Below are 23,448 nucleotides of genomic sequence, written 5' to 3'. Positions count from 1 at the left end.
AGTTAGGAGTGGATCCACTTCTTAGTGCAGCGGTCTGTGTCGTCGCCCGCGGACGCGGGAGCCCCCTGTTCGACTCCCCCTCGGGACATTCTCATTTAACATTTAACATCAAACACAACGCAGACCCAGTATGATCCGTCACACTCGCGTGATCCAATATGATTTCAGATCGCTAAAAAAAATAATAATAAAAATTCAGAGAAATCTCGTGAGTGGCTTTCAACCACATCAAAATAAACCCGAGATATCTCGTGTGTGGCAGTTAAAGTGTTAATAGAACGTGAGATATAGGCATAAATGCATATATTAGATTATCAAATGCAGTTTGATACCGATTCATGCTATATAAAAAATTTCAACTGTACATGGTCCTAAACGTCATGACTGATCATCTGCGCGTGAACGGAGGGGGGGGGGGGTCATTTATAATTCAATGACCGACGTTAAATGATTTATGTAGTATGGGTGATATATTGATCAGAATGAATGAATGAATGAATGAATGAAAACTTTATTTAACAGATTGCAGAATGGGTACAATACAGTACGGCTCAATACATACAATTGTTAAGGGGATGCAGACCTGAGAAAGACGTTTGTCTTGTTTCCATCAGGGTCCCCCAAGCAGTTTGTATCGAAAATTATAAAGAAAAAGTCAGTCTCCTCGTAGCGTTGGGCGATGAGAGTGGAGCAAACAGATCCCAATTATGTGATATTAATCGATGCGATCCATTTCCGGTTTGTATATTACTAATACACGTCCAAATTATGTTGATTATTGAGTTATGGCAAAGATCCATATCCACAGTGTCTGTATTGAGCCCCGGGACCATAAACGAGTGGCCGGACGAAATTAGGGGACGGACCGAGCTCCAACGGGCACTTCCGATTTGGCAACTCGCCGATCGGCCACCAGGTGGCAGTATTGAAGCGTTGCAGAGTTGTGCTGGCTCAGACAGCATCAGCCAAGACTCTGTGGGTGAAATATGAATACCATGACGAAAATATGAAATATTGATCTCAAACACGCCTTAGCATTGTATTGATGGCAGACAACGCATGGCGGAGAAACACGCCTTAACATGGTATTGGCGGAGAATGGGTTAATACATTATATTTAGAGCTGGGCCGTTAACGGCGTTAACGTGCTGCGTTAACGCGAGACTAGTATCGCGCGATAATATAATTGACGCCGTTAATCTTTTTCTCAACGTTGGGTCTGTATTGTCCTTAAATACTTGCCGTAGTTCACAGCTGTGGTACCCGGAAGTGATTGCACAAGTATGTACCGGAGCTGTAGTCAGAATAATGTGTTAAACTAAAGTAGTGGTCCGGTAATCATTGTTATACAGGTGAGGTTAAGAAGTCCTCAGGATATAACACAATTCGGCGATGAGGACGTCTGAATCTGCGCAATGCAAGAAAGAAGAAGTCCGTTGGGAGATTTGTTTACATTATTAACGCTAGCAGTTAGCGAGTTAGCATGTTAGCTCACGTTGCTCGGCGGCACTTGGAAACATCTACAAGAGGAGGAAATCCACTTTACACACTAAAGGAAGGATCGACTGGACTATTGTGAGTGTTTACAACAGAAATGGCTTGGGTTATTGGAAATATTGGACCGTTTGATGACAATGTGGAGCAATATGAAATGAAAATGGGGGACCCTGATGTAAACAAGACAAACGTCTTTCTCTGGTCTGCATCCCCTTAACACTTTGGCTGCCAGGAGCCGTGTTAAAGCGTCATTCCCGGCCATGCTCAAGTTGCCGAGGACGCTTTACAGCGTCTTTAATATCAATATTTCAAAAATCTGGAATCTGATTCATATTTCCCCTCCGCTGGCCTGAGATCCACCAGGAGGACCCACTGAGCTCTCTGGCGGTTCAGGAGCGCCATCTGGTGGCCGATCGCCGCAATCGCTTAACAGGAAGCGCAGTAGAGGTTTTGCTGGTCGGCCGTATTACTTCCGGGCACTCGGTATAGGTTCCGGCACTCTAGCTCGTCACACTACATAGCGATCGATTGCCAATAACTCGATAAACAACATGATTTGGACGTATATACCATTATACAAGCTGGAGATGGACCGGGTAAATCGCCATCCCATAATGATAAAATTTCGACTCTACGATGATCGCCCAACGGCGCGCGGAGACTGGGGTGAGTTTTAGCGTGTAAAATGACCGTCTTCGATACTAGCTGCTATTATCAACATTTGACCCACATTAGATGATTGGTATAACGCTACCCACGGAATTATAAACGCCCCCTCGCCCATCCGGTCAACATCAGATGACGTGTAGTAACTTCTAGAAGTACGTCTAGTTGGAATTTTTTATATCGCGCTGATTGCCATCAAACTGTATTTCATCATCAATATAATGCATTTGGGGCTATATATCACGTTCTGGAGAAAGCTGCAGAAAGAGATGAAAACATACTTATACATTAGACCATACTTTACTATGAATATGTGAATGAAAAAGTTTAACGTTGCTACACAATGAACAATACATATAGGACTTTGAATGGGCCCTAATAATGGCAATGTAGCAATATAATTTAAAAAGTTATAGCCCTGCAAAGAAGGGGACTTTCTCCATGTTAAATAGAGCCGGCAACATACGGTTGATAATGAATTTAACCCATGGCAGCCAAAGTGTTAACAATTGTGTGTATTGAGCCGTACTGTATTGTACCCATTCTGCAATCTGTTAAATAAAGTTTTCATTCATTAATTCATGGAACTGTTACACTGAGCTTGCACTGAATTTGTTGAGAAACCTGCTTCTGCAGCAGTCTGTGTGTGAGCAACCAGTCAGCAGCATTGTGAATTCAGAGATTCACTAAAAGACACATTGAGAGACAGGTTTGTGTGTGGATTAAGAAATGAAGGTGCACAGAAGAAACTACTGACAGAGAGTGATTTGACACTGGAGAGAGCTGTCAATATCAGTGTAACAATGTTAATGGCATCAAAGGAAGGGCACAGAAAATTACGATAAATCTGGTTTTAAAAGAAACACTGGAAATTACAAAAAGAAGAGACATGTTCATGCTGTTGAACAAGGAGATAGAACAGCTAGTGACTCCTCAGATGAAGAGGATAGGATAAATCTCCTCCTCTGGTCATTATTTGGGTAGAACACACATATTTTGAATGCCTTCGGCAGACTTTTTTTTTTTTTAAGCCATTTTAATCTAGATTAATCTAGATTAATTCCAGGATTGCAGGTAGATTAATCTAGATAAAGAAATGTAATCTATGCCCAGCTCTAATTATATTATATATTTACATTAATACATGATATATTCACATTATGACATTATATATTCACATAATTTGAGACTGACAAGTGCATCTTGTAAAGCACTAAAAGAATTGCAGCTTTTCAGTGGCTAGTTTCACAGAATCTGCAATACAATATATAATGCTGTCATCCGCATAAAGATGAACTTGACATGACCTTTCGGAGATGAGACAATGTTATCAATATAAATGGTAAATAAGACTGGGCCCAGAATTATTCTCAGTAGGTATTATTGGACCTCAGTCTCAGCCATCCTGATTGTTGGAATCAGGGCTACTATAAAGTAGCTAACAATGCCTGTCTGTCTATCTACCCATCTGTCTTCAGAGGGCAGTCTCCAGGGTCTCAGAGAGAAGGGTCAGGTGCTTTTGGACCAGATGGCGTCTCAGCCCTCTTGGTCCTTAGAAGATAAAGAGACTTCTCCTACTGCTGAATCCAAAGAAAACACCCAACACATCCAGGGTGTCATGGAGGACATGCAGCTACGCAAACAGAGGTATGATTCTACCTAGTTACCTATCATCATAGTTAACTAACCCAGGGGTTCCCAAACTTTTCAGGCCGGGACCCAGAAAATAAGGCATCAGAGAGCCGCGGCCCAATGCACATTGTCAGTTTTTTTTTTCTTTTTTTTTTTGCCAGGCGACCGATTTTTTAAGCCAAATATCACTTCAATCCTATTAAGTTAGTTCAAGTTAGTTATTCATTTATATGTGCTATTTATGAGAGGGATAACTTGTTGCAAAATAATAATGATAATAATAATAGCCTCATTAAAATACTATTGTTGCTTCGGTTGTTCAGCGTTTTATGTGCATAATCTGTTATTTAGTTTGAAATGTTCGTTGAAATAAGTAGATTTTTCGTTTTTGTTTATTTATTAAGTTAATATAAAACCATATAGTCACATTTTAGAATACAATAGAATATAATTTTAGAATACAACTAGAAACACTGTCCTGGCCTGCTTCTAAGTTCAGTGGCCTGACAAAAAAAATTATTTGGATTTTTTTTTTTTTTTTTTTTTTTTAATCATCTCGCGGCCCTCCCGTGGCTGCTCGCGGCCCACCTTTGGGTCGCGACCCCGACTTTGGGAACCACTGAACTAACCAACCAACAAACTCCTAGAGCTGACATCTGTCCTCCTAGAGCTAACTGTATGAATGTTGTCCTGTGTGTCCTAGAGCTGACTGTATGAGTGTTGTCCTCTGTGTCCTAGAGCTGACTGTATGAGTATTGTCCTCTGTGTCCTAGAGCTGACTGTATGAGTGTTTTCCTCTCTGTCCTAGAGCTGACTGTATGAGTGTTGTCCTCTCTGTCCTAGAGCTGACTGTATGACTGTTGTCCTCTATGTCCTAGAGCTGACTGTATGACTGTTGTCCTCTGTGTCCTAGAGCTGACTGTATGACTGTTGTCCTCTCTGTCCTAGAGCTGACTGTATGACTGTTGTCCTGTGTCCTAGAGCTGACTGTATGACTGTTGTCCTCTCTGTCCTAGAGCTGACTGTATGACTGTTGTCCTCTCTGTCCTAGAGCTGACTGTATGAGTGTTGTCCTCTCTGTCCTAGAGCTGACTGTATGACTGTTGTCCTCTCTGTCCTAGAGCTGACTGTATGAGTGTTGTCCTGTGTGTCCTAGAGCTGACTGTATGAGTGTTGTCCTGTGTGTCCTAGAGCTGACTGTATGAGTGTTGTCCTCTCTGTCCTAGAGCTGACTGTATGAGTGTTGTCCTCTCTGTCCTAGAGCTGACTGTATGACTGTTGTCCTCTCTGTCCTAGAGCTGACTGTATGAGTGTTGTCCTGTGTGTCCTAGAGCTGACTGTATGAGTGTTGTCCTGTGTGTCCTAGAGCTGACTGTATGAGTGTTGTCCTCTGTGTCCTAGAGCTGACTGTATGAGTGTTGTCCTGTCTGTCCTAGAGCTGACTGTATGAGTGTTGTCCTGTGTGTCCTAGAGCTGACTGTATGACTGTTGTCCTCTCTGTCCTAGAGCTGACTGTATGAGTGTTGTCCTCTCTGTCCTAGAGCTGACTGTATGAGTGTTGTCCTCTCTGTCCTAGAGCTGACTGTATGAGTGTTGTCCTCTCTGTCCTAGAGCTGACTGTATGACTGTTGTCCTCTCTGTCCTAGAGCTGACTGTATGACTGTTGTCCTCTCTGTCCTAGAGCTGACTGTATGAGTGTTGTCCTGTGTGTCCTAGAGCTGACTATGACTGTTGTCCTCTGTGTCCTAGAGCTGACTGTATGACTGTTGTCCTGTGTGTCCCAGAGCTGACTGTATGAGTGTTGTCCTCTATGTCCTAGAGCTGACTGTATAACTGTTGTCCTCTCTGTCCTAGAGCTGACTGTATGAGTGTTGTCCTCTGTGTCCTAGAGCTGACTGTATGAGTGTTGTCCTCTGTGTCCTAGAGCTGACTGTATGAGTGTTGTCCTCTGTGTCCTAGAGCTGACTGTATGAGTGTTGTCCTCTCTGTCCTAGAGCTGACTGTATGAGTGTTGTCCTCTGTGTCCTAGAGCTGACTGTATGACTGTTGTCCTGTGTGTCCTAGAGCTGACTGTATGAGTGTTGTCCTCTCTGTCCTAGAGCTGACTGTATGAGTGTTGTCCTCTATGTCCTAGAGCTGACTGTATGACTGTTGTCCTGTGTCCTAGAGCTGACTGTATGACTGTTGTCCTCTCTGTCCTAGAGCTGACTGTATGACTGTTGTCCTCTCTGTCCTAGAGCTGACTGTATGAGTGTTGTCCTCTCTGTCCTAGAGCTGACTGTATGACTGTTGTCCTCTCTGTCCTAGAGCTGACTGTATGAGTGTTGTCCTGTGTGTCCTAGAGCTGACTGTATGAGTGTTGTCCTGTGTGTCCTAGAGCTGACTGTATGAGTGTTGTCCTCTCTGTCCTAGAGCTGACTGTATGAGTGTTGTCCTCTCTGTCCTAGAGCTGACTGTATGACTGTTGTCCTCTCTGTCCTAGAGCTGACTGTATGAGTGTTGTCCTGTGTGTCCTAGAGCTGACTGTATGAGTGTTGTCCTCTGTGTCCTAGAGCTGACTGTATGACTGTTGTCCTCTGTCCTAGAGCTGACTGTATGACTGTTGTCCTCTCTGTCCTAGAGCTGACTGTATGAGTGTTGTCCTCTCTGTCCTAGAGCTGACTGTATGAGTGTTGTCCTCTGTGTCCTAGAGCTGACTGTATGAGTGTTGTCCTCTGTGTCCTAGAGCTGACTGTATGACTGTTGTCCTCTCTGTCCTAGAGCTGACTGTATGAGTGTTGTCCTCTCTGTCCTAGAGCTGACTGTATGACTGTTGTCCTCTCTGTCCTAGAGCTGACTGTATGACTGTTGTCCTCTCTGTCCTAGAGCTGACTGTATGAGTGTTGTCCTGTGTGTCCTAGAGCTGACTATGACTGTTGTCCTCTGTGTCCTAGAGCTGACTGTATAACTGTTGTCCTCTCTGTCCTAGAGCTGACTGTATGAGTGTTGTCCTCTGTGTCCTAGAGCTGACTGTATGAGTGTTGTCCTCTGTGTCCTAGAGCTGACTGTATGAGTGTTGTCCTCTCTGTCCTAGAGCTGACTGTATGAGTGTTGTCCTCTGTGTCCTAGAGCTGACTGTATGACTGTTGTCCTGTGTGTCCTAGAGCTGACTGTATGACTGTTGTCCTGTGTGTCCTAGAGCTGACTGTATGAGTGTTGTCCTCTCTGTCCTAGAGCTGACTGTATGACTGTTGTCCTGTGTGTCCTAGAGCTGACTGTATGACTGTTGTCCTGTGTGTCCTAGAGCTGACTGTATGAGTGTTGTCCTCTCTGTCCTAGAGCTGACTGTATGACTGTTGTCCTCTCTGTCCTAGAGCTGACTGTATGACTGTTGTCCTGTGTCCTAGAGATGTTCCGATACCATTTTTTCCTTTCCGATCCGATTCCGATACCTAAGCTTTGGGTATCGGCCGATACCGATACTTATCCTATACCAGTGCATACATAAAAAAAAAAAAAAACGATATTATATAAATTTTTTATAAATATAATATATATATATTTTTTTTAACAAATACTGTTTTATATATACTGTTTTTTAGTCATAACTAGAAAGTAATGGTATTTATTCAACAACAGGTGATTGTATAGATTTGTATTAGTATCATTAATCAATGAGTATGGGGCTTCAGCACTGCAGATATACCCTACTCCAATGATCCACACGGACATTATACGTTGCTGCACTCGCTACCCACTGGCTCTGCAGATATACCCTACTCAGTCTGTCTACAAGGCTCCGTTCAGTAGCAGTCGGATCTGTTGTGATTTTTGCACAATAAATATTCAACATTCTCTTTTGAGACTCCGCCTCAGACTCTTATCATTTGGCACTAAAAGCTAAACATTGTCGCCGATATGGCTGTCCGCAACATGTCATTAATTGTGTACGCGACGTGCAATTGTGCAATGACGACGTTACCGTTAGCTAGCATGAGCTACCGGTATATGGGAAGACCATAGAAGACTGTAACGTTACTGGTGACATTGTGATTTAACTTGGAATACTCCTTTGCCAACTTGCTGTACTTTGCTTGCAGGTCTGCAGCCATTATTGCTGGATTATATGAATAGCCCCAACTTTAGCCAAGGTAATGTTAAAGCTAGCTTTCGGTTAGCCGTTCAATGCTAATAACACCAGCCACCAAGCGAACCCATGAGCTCGCCGTCAACACCGCTCTGTCGGGACGATGACATTTAAGAAAGTATCTGCTGTTAAAATGACAAATGGCATTGACACTTTAATCGATTAAGCACACGTTTGTTTTATAATGCTTACTCAACAGACCACAGTGTTGTTGATAAATTACGTCATATGGTATCGGAGCGCAGCATTAGAGGGTACTCGCCGATACCGATACCAGCATTTTAGCCAGTATCGGCGGCTTTTCCGATACCAGTATCGGTATCGGAACAACTCTAGTCCTAGAGCTGACTGTATGACTGTTGTCCTCTCTGTCCTAGAGCTGACTGTATGACTGTTGTCCTTTCTGTCTTAGAGCTGACTGTATGAGTGTTGTCCTCTCTGTCCTAGAGCTGACTGTATGACTGTTGTCCTCTCTGTCCTAGAGCTGACTGTATGACTGTTGTCCTCTGTGTCCCAGAGCTGACTGTATGACTGTTGTCCTCTGTGTCCTAGAGCTGACTGTATGAGTGTTGTCCTCTGTGTCCTAGAGCTGACTGTATGACTGTTGTCCTCTCTGTCCTAGAGCTGACTGTATGACTTGTCCTGTGTGTCCTAGAGCTGACTGTATAACTGTTGTCCTGTGTGTCCTAGAGCTGACTGTATGAGTGTTGTCCTCTCTGTCCTAGAGCTGACTGTATGAGTGTTGTCCTCTGTGTCCTAGAGCTGACTGTATGAGTGTTGTCCTCTCTGTCCTAGAGCTGACTGTATGAGTGTTGTCCTCTGTGTCCTAGAGCTGACTGTATGACTGTTGTCCTCTCTGTCCTAGAGCTGACTGTATGAGTGTTGTCCTCTCTGTCCTAGAGCTGACTGTATGACTGTTGTCCTCTCTGTCCTAGAGCTGACTGTATGAGTGTTGTCCTCTGTGTCCTAGAGCTGACTGTATGACTGTTGTCCTCTGTGTCCTAGAGCTGACTGTATGAGTGTTGTCCTCTGTGTCCTAGAGCTGACTGTATGAGTGTTGTCCTCTCTGTCCTAGAGCTGACTGTATGAGTGTTGTCCTCTCTGTCCTAGAGCTGACTGTATGAGTGTTGTCCTCTGTGTCCTAGAGCTGACTGTATGAGTGTTGTCCTGTGTGTCCTAGAGCTGACTGTATGACTGTTGTCCTCTCTGTCCTAGAGCTGACTGTATGACTGTTGTCCTCTGTGTCCTAGAGCTGACTGTATGAGTGTTGTCCTCTCTGTCCTAGAGCTGACTGTATGAGTGTTGTCCTCTGTGTCCTAGAGCTGATTGTATGACTGTTGTCCTCTCTGTCCTAGAGCTGACTGTATGACTGTTGTCCTCTCTGTCCTAGAGCTGACTGTATGAGTGTTGTCCTGTGTGTCCTAGAGCTGACTGTATGACTGTTGTCCTCTGTGTCCTAGAGCTGACTGTATGACTGTTGTCCTGTGTGTCCTAGAGCTGACTGTATGACTGTTGTCCTCTGTGTCCTAGAGCTGACTGTATGAGTGTTGTTCTCTCTGTCCTAGAGCTGACTGTATGACTGTTGTCCTCTGTCCTAGAGCTGACTGTATGACTGTTGTCCTGTGTGTCCTAGTGCTGACTGTATGAGTGTTGTCTTCTGTGTCCTAGAGCTGACTGTATGAGTGTTGTCCTCTCTGTCCTAGAGCTGACTGTATGACTGTTGTCCTGTGTCCTAGAGCTGACTGTATGAGTGTTGTCCTCTCTGTCCTAGAGCTGACTGTATGACTGTTGTCCTCTTTGTCCTAGAGCTGACTGTATGACTGTTGTCCTGTGTGTCCTAGAGCTGACTGTATGAGTGTTGTCTTCTGTGTCCTAGAGCTGACTGTATGAGTGTTGTCCTCTCTGTCCTAGAGCTGACTGTATGACTGTTGTCCTCTCTGTCCTAGAGCTGACTGTATGACTGTTGTCCTCTCTGTCCTAGAGCTGACTGTATGACTGTTGTCCTCTGTGTCCTAGAGCTGACTGTATGACTGTTGTCCTGTGTGTCCTAGAGCTGACTGTATGAGTGTTGTCCTCTCTGTCCTAGAGCTGACTGTATGACTGTTGTCCTCTCTGTCCTAGAGCTGACTGTATGACTGTTGTCCTGTGTGTCCTAGAGCTGACTGTATGACTGTTGTCCTCTGTGTCCTAGAGCTGACTGTATGACTGTTGTCCTCTCTGTCCTAGAGCTGACTGTATGACTGTTGTCCTGTGTGTCCTAGAGCTGACTGTATGACTGTTGTCCTCTGTGTCCTAGAGCTGACTGTATGAGTGTTGTCCTCTGTGTCCTAGAGCTGACTGTATGACTGTTGTCCTCTGTGTCCTAGAGCTGACTGTATGACTGTTGTCCTCTGTGTCCTAGAGCTGACTGTATGACTGTTGTCCTCTCTGTCCTAGAGCTGACTGTATGACTGTTGTCCTGTGTGTCCTAGAGCTGACTGTATGACTGTTGTCCTCTGTGTCCTAGAGCTGACTGTATGACTGTTGTCCTGTGTCCTAGAGCTGACTGTATGACTGTTGTCCTCTCTGTCCTAGAGCTGACTGTATGAGTGTTGTCCTTTCTGTCTTAGAGCTGACTGTATGAGTGTTGTCCTCTCTGTCCTAGAGCTGACTGTATGACTGTTGTCCTCTCTGTCCTAGAGCTGACTGTATGACTGTTGTCCTCTGTGTCCCAGAGCTGACTGTATGACTGTTGTCCTCTCTGTCCTAGAGCTGACTGTATGACTGTTGTCCTCTGTGTCCCAGAGCTGACTGTATAACTGTTGTCCTCTGTGTCCTAGAGCTGACTGTATGAGTGTTGTCCTCTCTGTCCTAGAGCTGACTGTATGACTGTTGTCCTCTGTGTCCTAGAGCTGACTGTATGAGTGTTGTCCTCTCTGTCCTAGAGCTGACTGTATGAGTGTTGTCCTCTCTGTCCTAGAGCTGACTGTATGACTGTTGTCCTGTGTGTCCTAGAGCTGACTGTATGACTGTTGTCCTCTCTGTCCTAGAGCTGACTGTATGACTGTTGTCCTGTGTGTCCTAGAGCTGACTGTATGAGTGTTGTCCTCTCTGGCCTAGAGCTGACTGTATGACTGTTGTCCTCTGTGTCCTAGAGCTGACTGTATGAGTGTTGTCCTCTCTGTCCTAGAGCTGACTGTATGAGTGTTGTCCTCTCTGTCCTAGAGCTGACTGTATGACTGTTGTCCTCTCTGTCCTAGAGCTGACTGTATGAGTGTTGTCCTCTCTGTCCTAGAGCTGACTGTATGACTGTTGTCCTCTGTGTCCCAGAGCTGACTGTATGACTGTTGTCCTCTGTGTCCTAGAGCTGACTGTATGACTGTTGTCCTCTGTGTCCCAGAGCTGACTGTATAACTGTTGTCCTCTGTGTCCTAGAGCTGACTGTATGAGTGTTGTCCTGTGTGTCCTAGAGCTGACTGTATGAGTGTTGTCCTCTCTGTCCTAGAGCTGACTGTATGACTGTTGTCCTCTCTGTCCTAGAGCTGACTGTATGACTGTTGTCCTGTGTGTCCTAGAGCTGACTGTATGACTGTTGTCCTCTGTGTCCTAGAGCTGACTGTATGACTGTTGTCCTCTCTGTCCTAGAGCTGACTGTATGACTGTTGTCCTCTCTGTCCTAGAGCTGACTGTATGACTGTTGTCCTGTGTGTCCTAGAGCTGACTGTATGACTGTTGTCCTCTGTCCTAGAGCTGACTGTATGACTGTTGTCCTCTCTGTCCTAGAGCTGACTGTATGAGTGTTGTCCTCTGTGTCCTAGAGCTGACTGTATGACTGTTGTCCTGTGTCCTAGAGCTGACTGTATGACTGTTGTCCTCTGTGTCCTAGAGCTGACTGTATGAGTGTTGTCCTCTCTGTCCTAGAGCTGACTGTATGACCGTTGTCCTCTGTGTCCTAGAGCTGACTGTATGACTGTTGTCCTCTCTGTCCTAGAGCTGACTGTATGACTGTTGTCCTGTGTCCTAGAGCTGACTGTATGACTGTTGTCCTCTCTGTCCTAGAGCTGACTGTATGACTGTTGTCCTCTGTCCTAGAGCTGACTGTATGACCGTTGTCCTCTGTGTCCTAGAGCTGACTGTATGACTGTTGTCCTCTCTGTCCTAGAGCTGACTGTATGACTGTTGTCCTCTGTCCTAGAGCTGACTGTATGACTGTTGTCCTCTGTGTCCTAGAGCTGACTGTATGAGTGTTGTCCTCTGTGTCCTAGAGCTGACTGTATGACTGTTGTCCTCTCTGTCCTAGAGCTGACTGTATGACTGTTGTCCTCTCTGTCCTAGAGCTGACTGTATGACTGTTGTCCTCTGTGTCCCAGAGCTGACTGTATGACTGTTGTCCTCTGTGTCCTAGAGCTGACTGTATGAGTGTTGTCCTCTGTGTCCTAGAGCTGACTGTATGACTGTTGTCCTCTCTGTCCTAGAGCTGACTGTATGACTTGTCCTGTGTGTCCTAGAGCTGACTGTATAACTGTTGTCCTGTGTGTCCTAGAGCTGACTGTATGAGTGTTGTCCTCTCTGTCCTAGAGCTGACTGTATGAGTGTTGTCCTCTGTGTCCTAGAGCTGACTGTATGAGTGTTGTCCTCTCTGTCCTAGAGCTGACTGTATGAGTGTTGTCCTCTGTGTCCTAGAGCTGACTGTATGACTGTTGTCCTCTCTGTCCTAGAGCTGACTGTATGAGTGTTGTCCTCTCTGTCCTAGAGCTGACTGTATGACTGTTGTCCTCTCTGTCCTAGAGCTGACTGTATGAGTGTTGTCCTCTGTGTCCTAGAGCTGACTGTATGACTGTTGTCCTCTGTGTCCTAGAGCTGACTGTATGAGTGTTGTCCTCTGTGTCCTAGAGCTGACTGTATGAGTGTTGTCCTCTCTGTCCTAGAGCTGACTGTATGAGTGTTGTCCTCTCTGTCCTAGAGCTGACTGTATGAGTGTTGTCCTCTGTGTCCTAGAGCTGACTGTATGAGTGTTGTCCTGTGTGTCCTAGAGCTGACTGTATGACTGTTGTCCTCTCTGTCCTAGAGCTGACTGTATGACTGTTGTCCTCTGTGTCCTAGAGCTGACTGTATGAGTGTTGTCCTCTCTGTCCTAGAGCTGACTGTATGAGTGTTGTCCTCTGTGTCCTAGAGCTGATTGTATGACTGTTGTCCTCTCTGTCCTAGAGCTGACTGTATGACTGTTGTCCTCTCTGTCCTAGAGCTGACTGTATGAGTGTTGTCCTGTGTGTCCTAGAGCTGACTGTATGACTGTTGTCCTCTGTGTCCTAGAGCTGACTGTATGAGTGTTGTTCTCTCTGTCCTAGAGCTGACTGTATGACTGTTGTCCTCTGTCCTAGAGCTGACTGTATGACTGTTGTCCTGTGTGTCCTAGTGCTGACTGTATGAGTGTTGTCTTCTGTGTCCTAGAGCTGACTGTATGACTGTTGTCCTCTGTGTCCCAGAGCTGACTGTATGAGTGTTGTCCTCTGTGTCCTAGAGCTGACTGTATGAGTGTTGTCCTGTGTGTCCTAGAGCTGACTGTATGACTGTTGTCCTCTCTGTCCTAGAGCTGACTGTATGAGTGTTGTCCTCTCTGTCCTAGAGCTGACTGTATGACTGTTGTCCTGTGTCCTAGAGCTGACTGTATGAGTGTTGTCCTCTCTGTCCTAGAGCTGACTGTATGACTGTTGTCCTCTTTGTCCTAGAGCTGACTGTATGACTGTTGTCCTGTGTGTCCTAGAGCTGACTGTATGAGTGTTGTCTTCTGTGTCCTAGAGCTGACTGTATGAGTGTTGTCCTCTCTGTCCTAGAGCTGACTGTATGACTGTTGTCCTCTCTGTCCTAGAGCTGACTGTATGACTGTTGTCCTCTCTGTCCTAGAGCTGACTGTATGACTGTTGTCCTCTGTGTCCTAGAGCTGACTGTATGACTGTTGTCCTGTGTGTCCTAGAGCTGACTGTATGAGTGTTGTCCTCTCTGTCCTAGAGCTGACTGTATGACTGTTGTCCTCTCTGTCCTAGAGCTGACTGTATGACTGTTGTCCTGTGTGTCCTAGAGCTGACTGTATGACTGTTGTCCTCTGTGTCCTAGAGCTGACTGTATGACTGTTGTCCTCTCTGTCCTAGAGCTGACTGTATGACTGTTGTCCTGTGTGTCCTAGAGCTGACTGTATGACTGTTGTCCTCTGTGTCCTAGAGCTGACTGTATGAGTGTTGTCCTCTGTGTCCTAGAGCTGACTGTATGACTGTTGTCCTCTGTGTCCTAGAGCTGACTGTATGACTGTTGTCCTCTGTGTCCTAGAGCTGACTGTATGACTGTTGTCCTCTCTGTCCTAGAGCTGACTGTATGACTGTTGTCCTGTGTGTCCTAGAGCTGACTGTATGACTGTTGTCCTCTGTGTCCTAGAGCTGACTGTATGACTGTTGTCCTGTGTCCTAGAGCTGACTGTATGACTGTTGTCCTCTCTGTCCTAGAGCTGACTGTATGAGTGTTGTCCTTTCTGTCTTAGAGCTGACTGTATGAGTGTTGTCCTCTCTGTCCTAGAGCTGACTGTATGACTGTTGTCCTCTGTGTCCTAGAGCTGACTGTATGAGTGTTGTCCTCTGTGTCCTAGAGCTGACTGTATGACTGTTGTCCTCTGTGTCCTAGAGCTGACTGTATGACTGTTGTCCTGTGTGTCCTAGAGCTGACTGTATGACTGTTGTCCTCTGTGTCCTAGAGCTGACTGTATGACTGTTGTCCTCTGTGTCCTAGAGCTGACTGTATGACTGTTGTGTCCTGTGTCCTAGAGCTGACTGTATGACTGTTGTCCTCTGTGTCCTAGAGCTGACTGTATGACTGTTGTCCTCTGTGTCCTAGAGCTGACTGTATGACTGTTGTCCTCTCTGTCCTAGAGCTGACTGTATGACTGTTGTCCTCTCTGTCCTAGAGCTGACTGTATGAGTGTTGTCCTCTCTGTCCTAGAGCTGACTGTATGACTGTTGTCCTCTGTGTCCTAGAGCTGACTGTATGACTGTTGTCCTCTCTGTCGCCCCCTAGGTGTGAGGACATGGTAGATGTTCGGAGGCTGAAGATGTTACAGATGGTCCAACTGTTCAAATGTGAAGAAGACGCCTCACAGGTTCAGCTAAACACACACACACACACACACACACACGCATACATACTAGGGTTGCAAATTGTAAGCACGTTCCTTACTCGATCATTGATAACGTTAACGATCAATTAATCGTTAAAAGGTTTATTTCTGCAGCAGCGACATATTGCATTCTCGCAACATTGCATGGCATATGAAACATAGAAATGTAGAGGCCTAGACATATTAAAACTCATTTGTGTCGACTTTAAGCGGGCGAGCTGCATATGTGGCAACCGATCAATCAATCGATCTTCGATTAATTGTTACCTAATACATATACATTTAAACAAACACACATACATATTTAAACACACACAAACTAGTTATATTCAGCATTTAAAGATGATGTCAAACACAAACACTGTTGGTTCAACTTACTTACTGCCCCCTCTCTCTGTCTTTGTCTATCTATCCTCTCTCTGTCTTTGTGTCTGTCCCTGTCTCTCTCTCTAGGCGGTAGAGTGGTTAGGTGAGTTACTGGAGGCCTTGTTAAAGACTCATGTCCGTCTGGGAGACGATGTCCAGGAGACCAGGACCATGCTGGACAAACACAGGAAGTTTGTTGATGTAGCACAGGTCAGTCTGAGAGAAAGGATGATGGATGATGGAGAGTAGGAGGTATGATGGAGGGAGGGTGGATGGGTGGATGATGGCGAGTAGGCTGGATGATGGAGGGAGTGTGGATGATGGCGAGTAGGATGGAGGGAGGGAGGGTGGGTGGGTGGATGGATGGATGGATGATGGAAGGTAGGATGGATGATTGAGAGAGGGTCGCTACTAGGGATGCTCGATATTGGCTTTTTTACCGATACCGATATTCCAATATTGTCCAACTCCAATTTCCGATACCGATACCGATACCGATATCAACCGATACCGATATATGCAGGGTTTCCCCCCCAAAAAACGGAATAATTTCAGGTAACTAATAATTTCACTGGATGCATTCAAAAGGCTTTCTAAATGTAAGCATTATCTGTGCAAAATATGATCATTAAAAAAGTAAAAATGAACATTTTAAACCAACATGCATACTTTTGACAATAAATAAAATAAGAATTGGTTCTTACTTGCTTGTCTGGGTAAATAAAGGTTAAATAAATGTAAAAAAAAAAGATTTTTTTTTTTTTTTTTTTTTACCGATACCGATATTTTCCGATATCACATTTTACTGCCGATATCGGCCGATAATATCGGTCGGCCGATAATATCGGACATCCCTAGTCGCTACCAATTCTCACTTCTGGTCCCAATCCTGTGACTAATTCTGGCTCTTGTCCCGATCCCAAATAAAAATGACTCCTATCCCGTCTAAATTAACACGTACACTTATGCAACAAACGCAAAACCATTGACTATATTCACACGCCGTCCAGGAACGGGGCGGAAAGGAACCCAACTGGAGCATGACATAAGAGCAAAATGGCCAGTGTGTGAATATAGTCAATGGCCCCGAGCCATGGCCCTCTCATTCAAATGTCCTACAGCTACATACATACAGCTACATAGATACTGACATGCCATTGTAGGCGACGCTAACCAACAATGTGAAGTAGCACGGCAGTCACAAACACAAAAGAGGTTATTCTACCCACTGTAGCTACTGGAGGGAGGCTAGTATGTCATCTCTGTCAAAGTGCCCTTGGAAAGGCACAGAACACCAGGAACTGGTTCTGGGTGCTGCACAGCGAGGAGTCTCTTAGGAATGAGATGTGGACAGACACAGTTCTATTATTTGGTGTAAACGGTCAATAATCTGCTATTTCGGCTTCTCTCTCTCTCTTCCTTTCTCTCTGACTCTTTCTAGAGTACATATGACTATGGTAGACAGCTGTTACAGGCCACGGTGGTTCTGTGTCAGTCGCTGCGTTGCACCACGAGGTCCTCTGGAGACACCCTGCCCCGTCTCAACCGAGTCTGGAAACAGTTCACTGTCACCGCAGAGGAGAGGCTCCACCGCCTGGAGCTCACGCTGACCTTCCACACGGCTGCGGACAAGGTAGAGACACACTACTGCTGCGGACAAGGTAGAGACACACTACTGCTGCTGACAAGGTAGAGACACACTACTGCTGCAGACAAGGTAGAGACACTACTGCTGCAGACAAGGTAGAGACACTACTGCTGCGGAGAAGGTAGAGACACACTACTGCTGCGGACAAGGTAGAGACACACTACTGCTGCGGACAAGGTAGAGACACACTACTGCTGCAGACAAGGTAGAGACACACTACTGCTGCGGAGAAGGTAGAGACACACTACTGCTGCTGACAAGGTAGAGACACACTACTGCTGCTGACAAGGTAGAGACACACTACTGCTGCTGACAAGGTAGAGACACACTACTGCTGCTGACAAGGTAGAGACACTACTGCTGCAGACAAGGTAGAGACACACTACTGCTGCGGAGAAGGTAGAGACACACTACTGCTGCTGACAAGGTAGAGACACACTACTGCTGCTGACAAGGTAGAGACACACTACTGCTGCTGACAAGGTAGAGACACACTACTGCTGCTGACAAGGTAGAGACACTACTGCTGCTGACAAGGTAGAGACACTACTGCTGCTGACAAGGTAGAGACACTACTGCTGCGGAGAAGGTAGAGACACACTACTGCTGCTGACAAGGTAGAGACACTACTGCTGCGGAGAAGGTAGAGACACACTACTGCTGCGGAGAAGGTAGAGACACACTACTGCTGCTGACAAGGTAGAGACACACTACTGCTGCGGAGAAGGTAGGGAGACACAGACACACGGGTAGATACGATAGACAGTCCGATACTGAGGTGGACAGAAGGACAGAAACTGTGGTAGACAGAGGGACAGATACTCAGGTAGACGGATGGATACAATGGTAGACGGGCAGACAGACAGATACTGAGGTAGACAGGCAGACAGACAGATACTGATGTAGACAGGTGGATACAGTGGTAGACGGGCAGACGGACAGATACTGAGGTAGACAGGCAGACAGACAGATACTGAGGTAGACAGACAGACGGACAGATACTGAGGTAGACGGGCAGACAGACAGACACTAATGTAGACAGGTGGATACAGTGGTAGACATACTTTAACAGTGGGGCTAACATTAGTGTGATTGTTCATCTGGATGTGCAGGTCCTTCAAGAGGGAGAGGAGGAGAGGGGGGAGGAGGAGAGAGGAGAGGAGCAGCATCTCCCTGTGGTGGAGGAGGTGTATGAGGAGGTGGACACTGTGGGCAAGACACTCTTGGACAGACTGACCATACCTGTTATATTCCCCGATGGGTAAGAGACTATTCCTCTCCCCCCCCCCCCCCCCCCCCCCATGTGTGTCTATATCTGTCTGTATTATAATATTACTATCTGTTTGTATTCTAATACTATCTCTATTATAATACTACAATCTCTGTCTGTATTATAATACTACTATCTCTTTTACAATACTACTATCTCTGTCTGTATTATAATTAGAGATGTTCCGATACCATTTTTCCCTTTCCGATCCGATTCCGATACCTAAGCTTTGGGTATCGGCCGATACCGATATTTATCCGATACCAGTGCATAAAAAAAAAATTAAAAAAAAAATTATATAAATTATACTTTTTTTTTTTTTCAGATACTGTTATACTGTTTTTTAGTAATAACTAGAACATATAGTATTTATTCAACAACAGGTGATTGTATAGATTTGTATTAGTATCATTAATCAGAGTATGGGCTGCAGCACTGCAGATATACCCTACTCCAATGATCCACACGGACATTAAACGGTGTTGCACTCGCTACTCAGTGGCTCTGCAGATATACCCTATTCAGTCTGTAAGCTAGTGGCAGATAGAACGTTCATGTTGTGATTTTTGATGCAAAATAAATATTCAACATTCTCTTTTGAAACTCCGCCTCAGACTCTTATCCTTTGGCACTTGCTGTACTTTGCTTGCAGGTCTGCAGCCATTATTGCTGGATTATGTGAATAGCACCAACTTTAGACACGGTAACGTTATCAAGCTAAGCTAACTGACCTAGCTCGTCTTCCCGCATTGCCATTAAGATAACGTTAGTAATAGTCAGCTAACGCTAGTCCGTAGCTACTTAACTTAAATACAATTCACCGTGGGTGCATTATTGTTGATAGACGGTCACGGACAGTGTTAGGTCCTGGAGAAAGGACAGGCGATCATCTGATTTGATGTAACGTTAAAAGCGGATGTTGTTCCAACTAGCTATCTTTCCAGCTAATGCTATCATAACACCAGCCAAACACATCCCGATTCCCGTCCAAGCTCCCCGTCACACCACACTGTCGGGGACAATGGAATTTAAGAAAGTGTATCTGCTGTTAAAATGACACAGCATCACACTTTAAAACATGTTCATTTTATAATCCTCACTCTCCGCAGGACTCGGCAGGAGATAAATTACATCATGGGATCGGAGGCTAGAATTTACGTGTACTCGCCGATACCGATACCAGCATTTTAGGCAGTATCGGCGGCATTTCCGATACCAGTATCGGTATCGGAACAACTCTAATTATAATCCTACTATCTGTCTGTATTATAATACTACTATCTCTGTCTGTATTATAATACTACTATCTCTTTTATAATACTACTATCTCTGTCTGTATTATAATACTACTATCTCTTTTATAATACTACTATCTCTGTCTGTATTATAATACTACTATCTCTGTCTGTATTATAATACTACTATCTCTTTTATAATACTATCTCTGTCTGTATTATAATACTACTATCTCTGTCTGTATTATAATACTACTATCTCTTTTATAATACTACTATCTCTGTCTGTATTATAATACTACTATCTCTGTCTGTATTATAATACTACTATCTCTGTCTGTATTATAATACTTAGGGATGCACCGATCCGATATTGGTATCAGTATCGCCCGCCGATATCAGTAAAATAGCTGGATCCGGTATCGGTAAAAAAATTATAATAAATTAAATAATAAATAACCATTCAGTACATTTATATCTGTGTTAATTTTTTTACATTTAGTTTCACTAAGTTAGGAAAGTAATGTTTTAAGTCGAGCCTGATGTTGCCTTGCACAAAAGAATGATCCCAGTCTCTTCCACACAGTGACAGTGAGGCATAGTTTATTAATTGAATGAATGAAGTTTATTTTCTGTCTTTGTTTACAACAAATCAAAAACACACTTGTGATCCTTTACAATTCTTAAAAACAAAATATATTTGAATATAAAAAAACGTGGATAAAATGTATATTTTTTTACCTTTTTTTGGGGGGGGGAATTTACAATGGGTATCGTATCGGTATTGGCCGATACCCAAACCCAGGTATCGGTATCGGGACTGAAAAAGTCGGATCGGTGCATCCCTAATAATACTACTATCTCTTTTATAATACTACTACCTCTGTCTGTATTATAATACTACTATCTCTTTTATAATACTACTATCTCTCTATTATAATACTAGCATCTTTGTCTCTATTATAATACTAGCATCTCTGTCTATTATAATACTAACATCTCTGTCTATTATAATAGTACTATCTCTGTCTCTATTATAATACTAGCGCGTCTGTCTTCGTAGGAGTGAGCAGTATTTTGGAAGTCCAGGAGACATGGCGTCTTCAGCGGAGCTCATCAGAGAACGCCTGGCGATGGTGGAGGAACGCCACTTACAGCTGCCGGAAGGGGTGGGGCTACACAAGCTAGAGGAGGAGCTGGACCCGGAGGGGCGTGGGCTAGTGCAACATGAGGTTGGGCTAGGGGTGATAGGGGAGGAGCTGAACGAGAGAGAGGAGGAGGAGGAGGAGGAAGAGCTACAGGAGGAGGACGAGCTACAGGAGGAGGAGGAGGAGCTACAGGAGGATGAGCTGGAGCGAGCGACTCAGGACTGCTAGTGGATCACAGATGACATCTACCAAGGACCTTTTTAATGGAGCTTTAAAGGAGAATTCCTGTTATTTTCAACTCGGACCGGATAGTTGTATCATCTGGCCTCACCCTGGTCCATTCCAACTGGACCACATGGATTGAGTCATGTTTTTAGAGTTGGATACAAGACAGTCCATTGGGGCAACTATAAAATATCAAGAAAGAAAGAAATTCCTCAAAAACACACAAATACTATGTTTTTTTTTTTTACTCTAAGAATATATTAACACTGTAGTGAGACGTGACGTTCTTAAAGTTACTGTGTATCCAGGACCTGAAGTGACAGAATTATCAACAATAGATCAACAGCTCTTGTTCTGGAGGAAAACAACTAAATCAATATATTTTCACACATGAATCACTACATAGAAACACATGAATCACTACATAGAAACACATGAATTACTACATAGTCGGGGGAGATAGTGGCTCGGGAGGTAGAGCAGTCGTCTGGTAATCTGGAGGTTCTCGGTTCGATTTCCGCTCCCAGGCAGTGTGTCGAGGTGTCCTTGAGCAAGACACTTAACCCCTAACTGCTCCCGATGAGCAGGTTGGCACCTTGCATGGTTGCCTCTGGCCTTGGTGTGTGTGAATGTGTGAGTGAATGGGTAAAATGTGAGGCACAATTTGTAAAGCACTTTGGATAAAAGAGCTATATAAATGCAGCCATTTACCATTTACATAGAAACACATGAATCACCACATAGAAACACGTTTAGGAACCAGCATGGTTTTAACGTGTCTCACGTTTAGGGACCAGCGTTTTTTTTTTTTTTTTATCTTTTTCCCCCTCCTTCTTTTTCCGATTTTTCTCCCATCCCACTGTTAGTCGTTATGCCAATTCCCAACCCCCTTCCTGGTTGTTGCGTACTTCCCCCTACTGTTGGTCCGAGAGGCCGGAGACTGTCGCATGCTTTCCTCCGACACATGTGCAGCCAGCCGGCAGCCAGCCTGGCAGCTCAGATTCTCACCGGGAGAGTGTAACGTGTGGAAGGTCGCACTACCTCTCTCCAGATCCTACCCTCGCTGTGCAGGCGCCCCGACCGAACTGTAGGGGTCGCTGTCCACAACGCCCAGGACCCACCCACGGCTCCCCTCCCCCTAACTCAGCCAAACGAGTTAGTATAGCGATCAGCCCGAGCCAAGGCAATGCTGACTCTCCGGGAGTCGAGACCGCAGCCTCTTGCATTGGTGACGAGCACAATCTCCGCTACGCCACCTGACCACCATGACCAGCGTGGTTTTAACATGGTTCATGTTTTGGAACCAGCATGGTTTAAACATTGTTCACGTTTAGGAACCAGCATGGTTTTAATGTGTCTCATGTTTTGGAATCAGCATGGTTTTAATGTGTCATGTTTTGGAATCAGCATGGTTTTAATGTGTCTCATGTTTTGGAACCAGCATGGTTTTAATGTGTCTCATGTTTTGGAACCAGCATGGTTTTAATGTGTCATGTTTTGGAATCAGCATGGTTTTAATGTGTCATGTTTTGGAATCAGCATGGTTTTAATGTGTCTCATGTTTTGGAATCAGCATGGTTTTATTGTGTCATGTTTTTGAATCATCATGGTTTTTTAATGTGTCATGTTTTGGAACTAGTGTGGTTTTAACACGTCTCATGTTTAGGAACCAGCGTGGTTTTAACCTACAAGGTCGCAACTATTGCAGATTTGTGCTTGTTTGTTTATTTGTGTGTTTTTGAGGTCATTAGGAGAGTATTTCACACTAGTCCCATTGATGACATCAGAATCCATTGAGATAGTTGAAAGTAAGCAGCATTATTCTTTGATGTTTATATCCAGGACTGCTAACCCATAGCTATTAAAATCCCTTCTACCACTAATGGAATGCCTATGCTATCCTCCTTACCCAGGAGAGCGAGTGGGGCACTGACTTGGATAACCAGGACATTTAATGGAGTGCCTGTTAATAGACTTTGGCTAGGGCAGCTAGTAGAGAGATTCAGGATAGCAAGTCAAATACCTATAACAGTTTTACTGCTAGAGTATGAGAAACCCCCTGTTGTCCTAATACACACACCACACACAGATATACACACAAACAGATACACATACACACCTGTTAGTCATGTGTCCCAGTCGTGTGTGTGTGGGGGTGGTGGTGGGGGTGGTGGTGGCGGTGGTGGCGCTGCATTCCGATCCTCTCAGCTGTTCTGCCTTGCCAGACCAGATTACTTTACAGATGAACTTGGAACACTAGATAAACACATTTGAACCTTTTAACCTTATTATCTAAAGATGATAAGTTAGAGTGTTGCGCTCATTCATAGTTAAAGCCAGTAGAAGGTTGAGTAGTTTCTGGTCATATATCACATTCATTCACAGAGTTATTTGGATTGACTTCACACCTGCAAATTCACAGGCACAACAAACATTTCAATTTGGATGTACAGGATTACAAATGTTCCTAGGGCTACAAACACTCAGAACTACA

General features: G+C 44.7%; 1 protein-coding gene across 1 annotated transcript in view; it reads left to right on the top strand.

The window, feature by feature from the left end:
- sestd1 (SEC14 and spectrin domains 1) overlaps positions 1-20,957 on the top strand; it is a gene marked incomplete at its 3' end in the record, with an annotated part of 96,172 nt that extends 75,215 nt beyond the window's left edge. Inside the window, exons 14-19 of the mRNA XM_084314052.1 lie at positions 3,642-3,810; positions 14,963-15,044; positions 15,516-15,638; positions 16,870-17,061; positions 18,189-18,337; positions 20,645-20,957. Coding sequence (XP_084170178.1) covers positions 3,642-3,810; positions 14,963-15,044; positions 15,516-15,638; positions 16,870-17,061; positions 18,189-18,337; positions 20,645-20,957 — 1,028 coding nt within the window. The remainder of the gene's footprint in view (positions 1-3,641; positions 3,811-14,962; positions 15,045-15,515; positions 15,639-16,869; positions 17,062-18,188; positions 18,338-20,644) is intronic.
- Positions 20,958-23,448: the final 2,491 nt, after the last annotated feature.

This window comes from Notolepis coatsorum, assembly GCF_963971535.1.
Source record: "Notolepis coatsorum genome assembly, chromosome: 5".
NCBI lineage: Eukaryota > Metazoa > Chordata > Actinopteri > Aulopiformes > Paralepididae > Notolepis > Notolepis coatsorum.
Note: the sequence above shows the minus strand (reverse complement) of the source record. Positions and strands in the feature narration are given on the sequence as shown.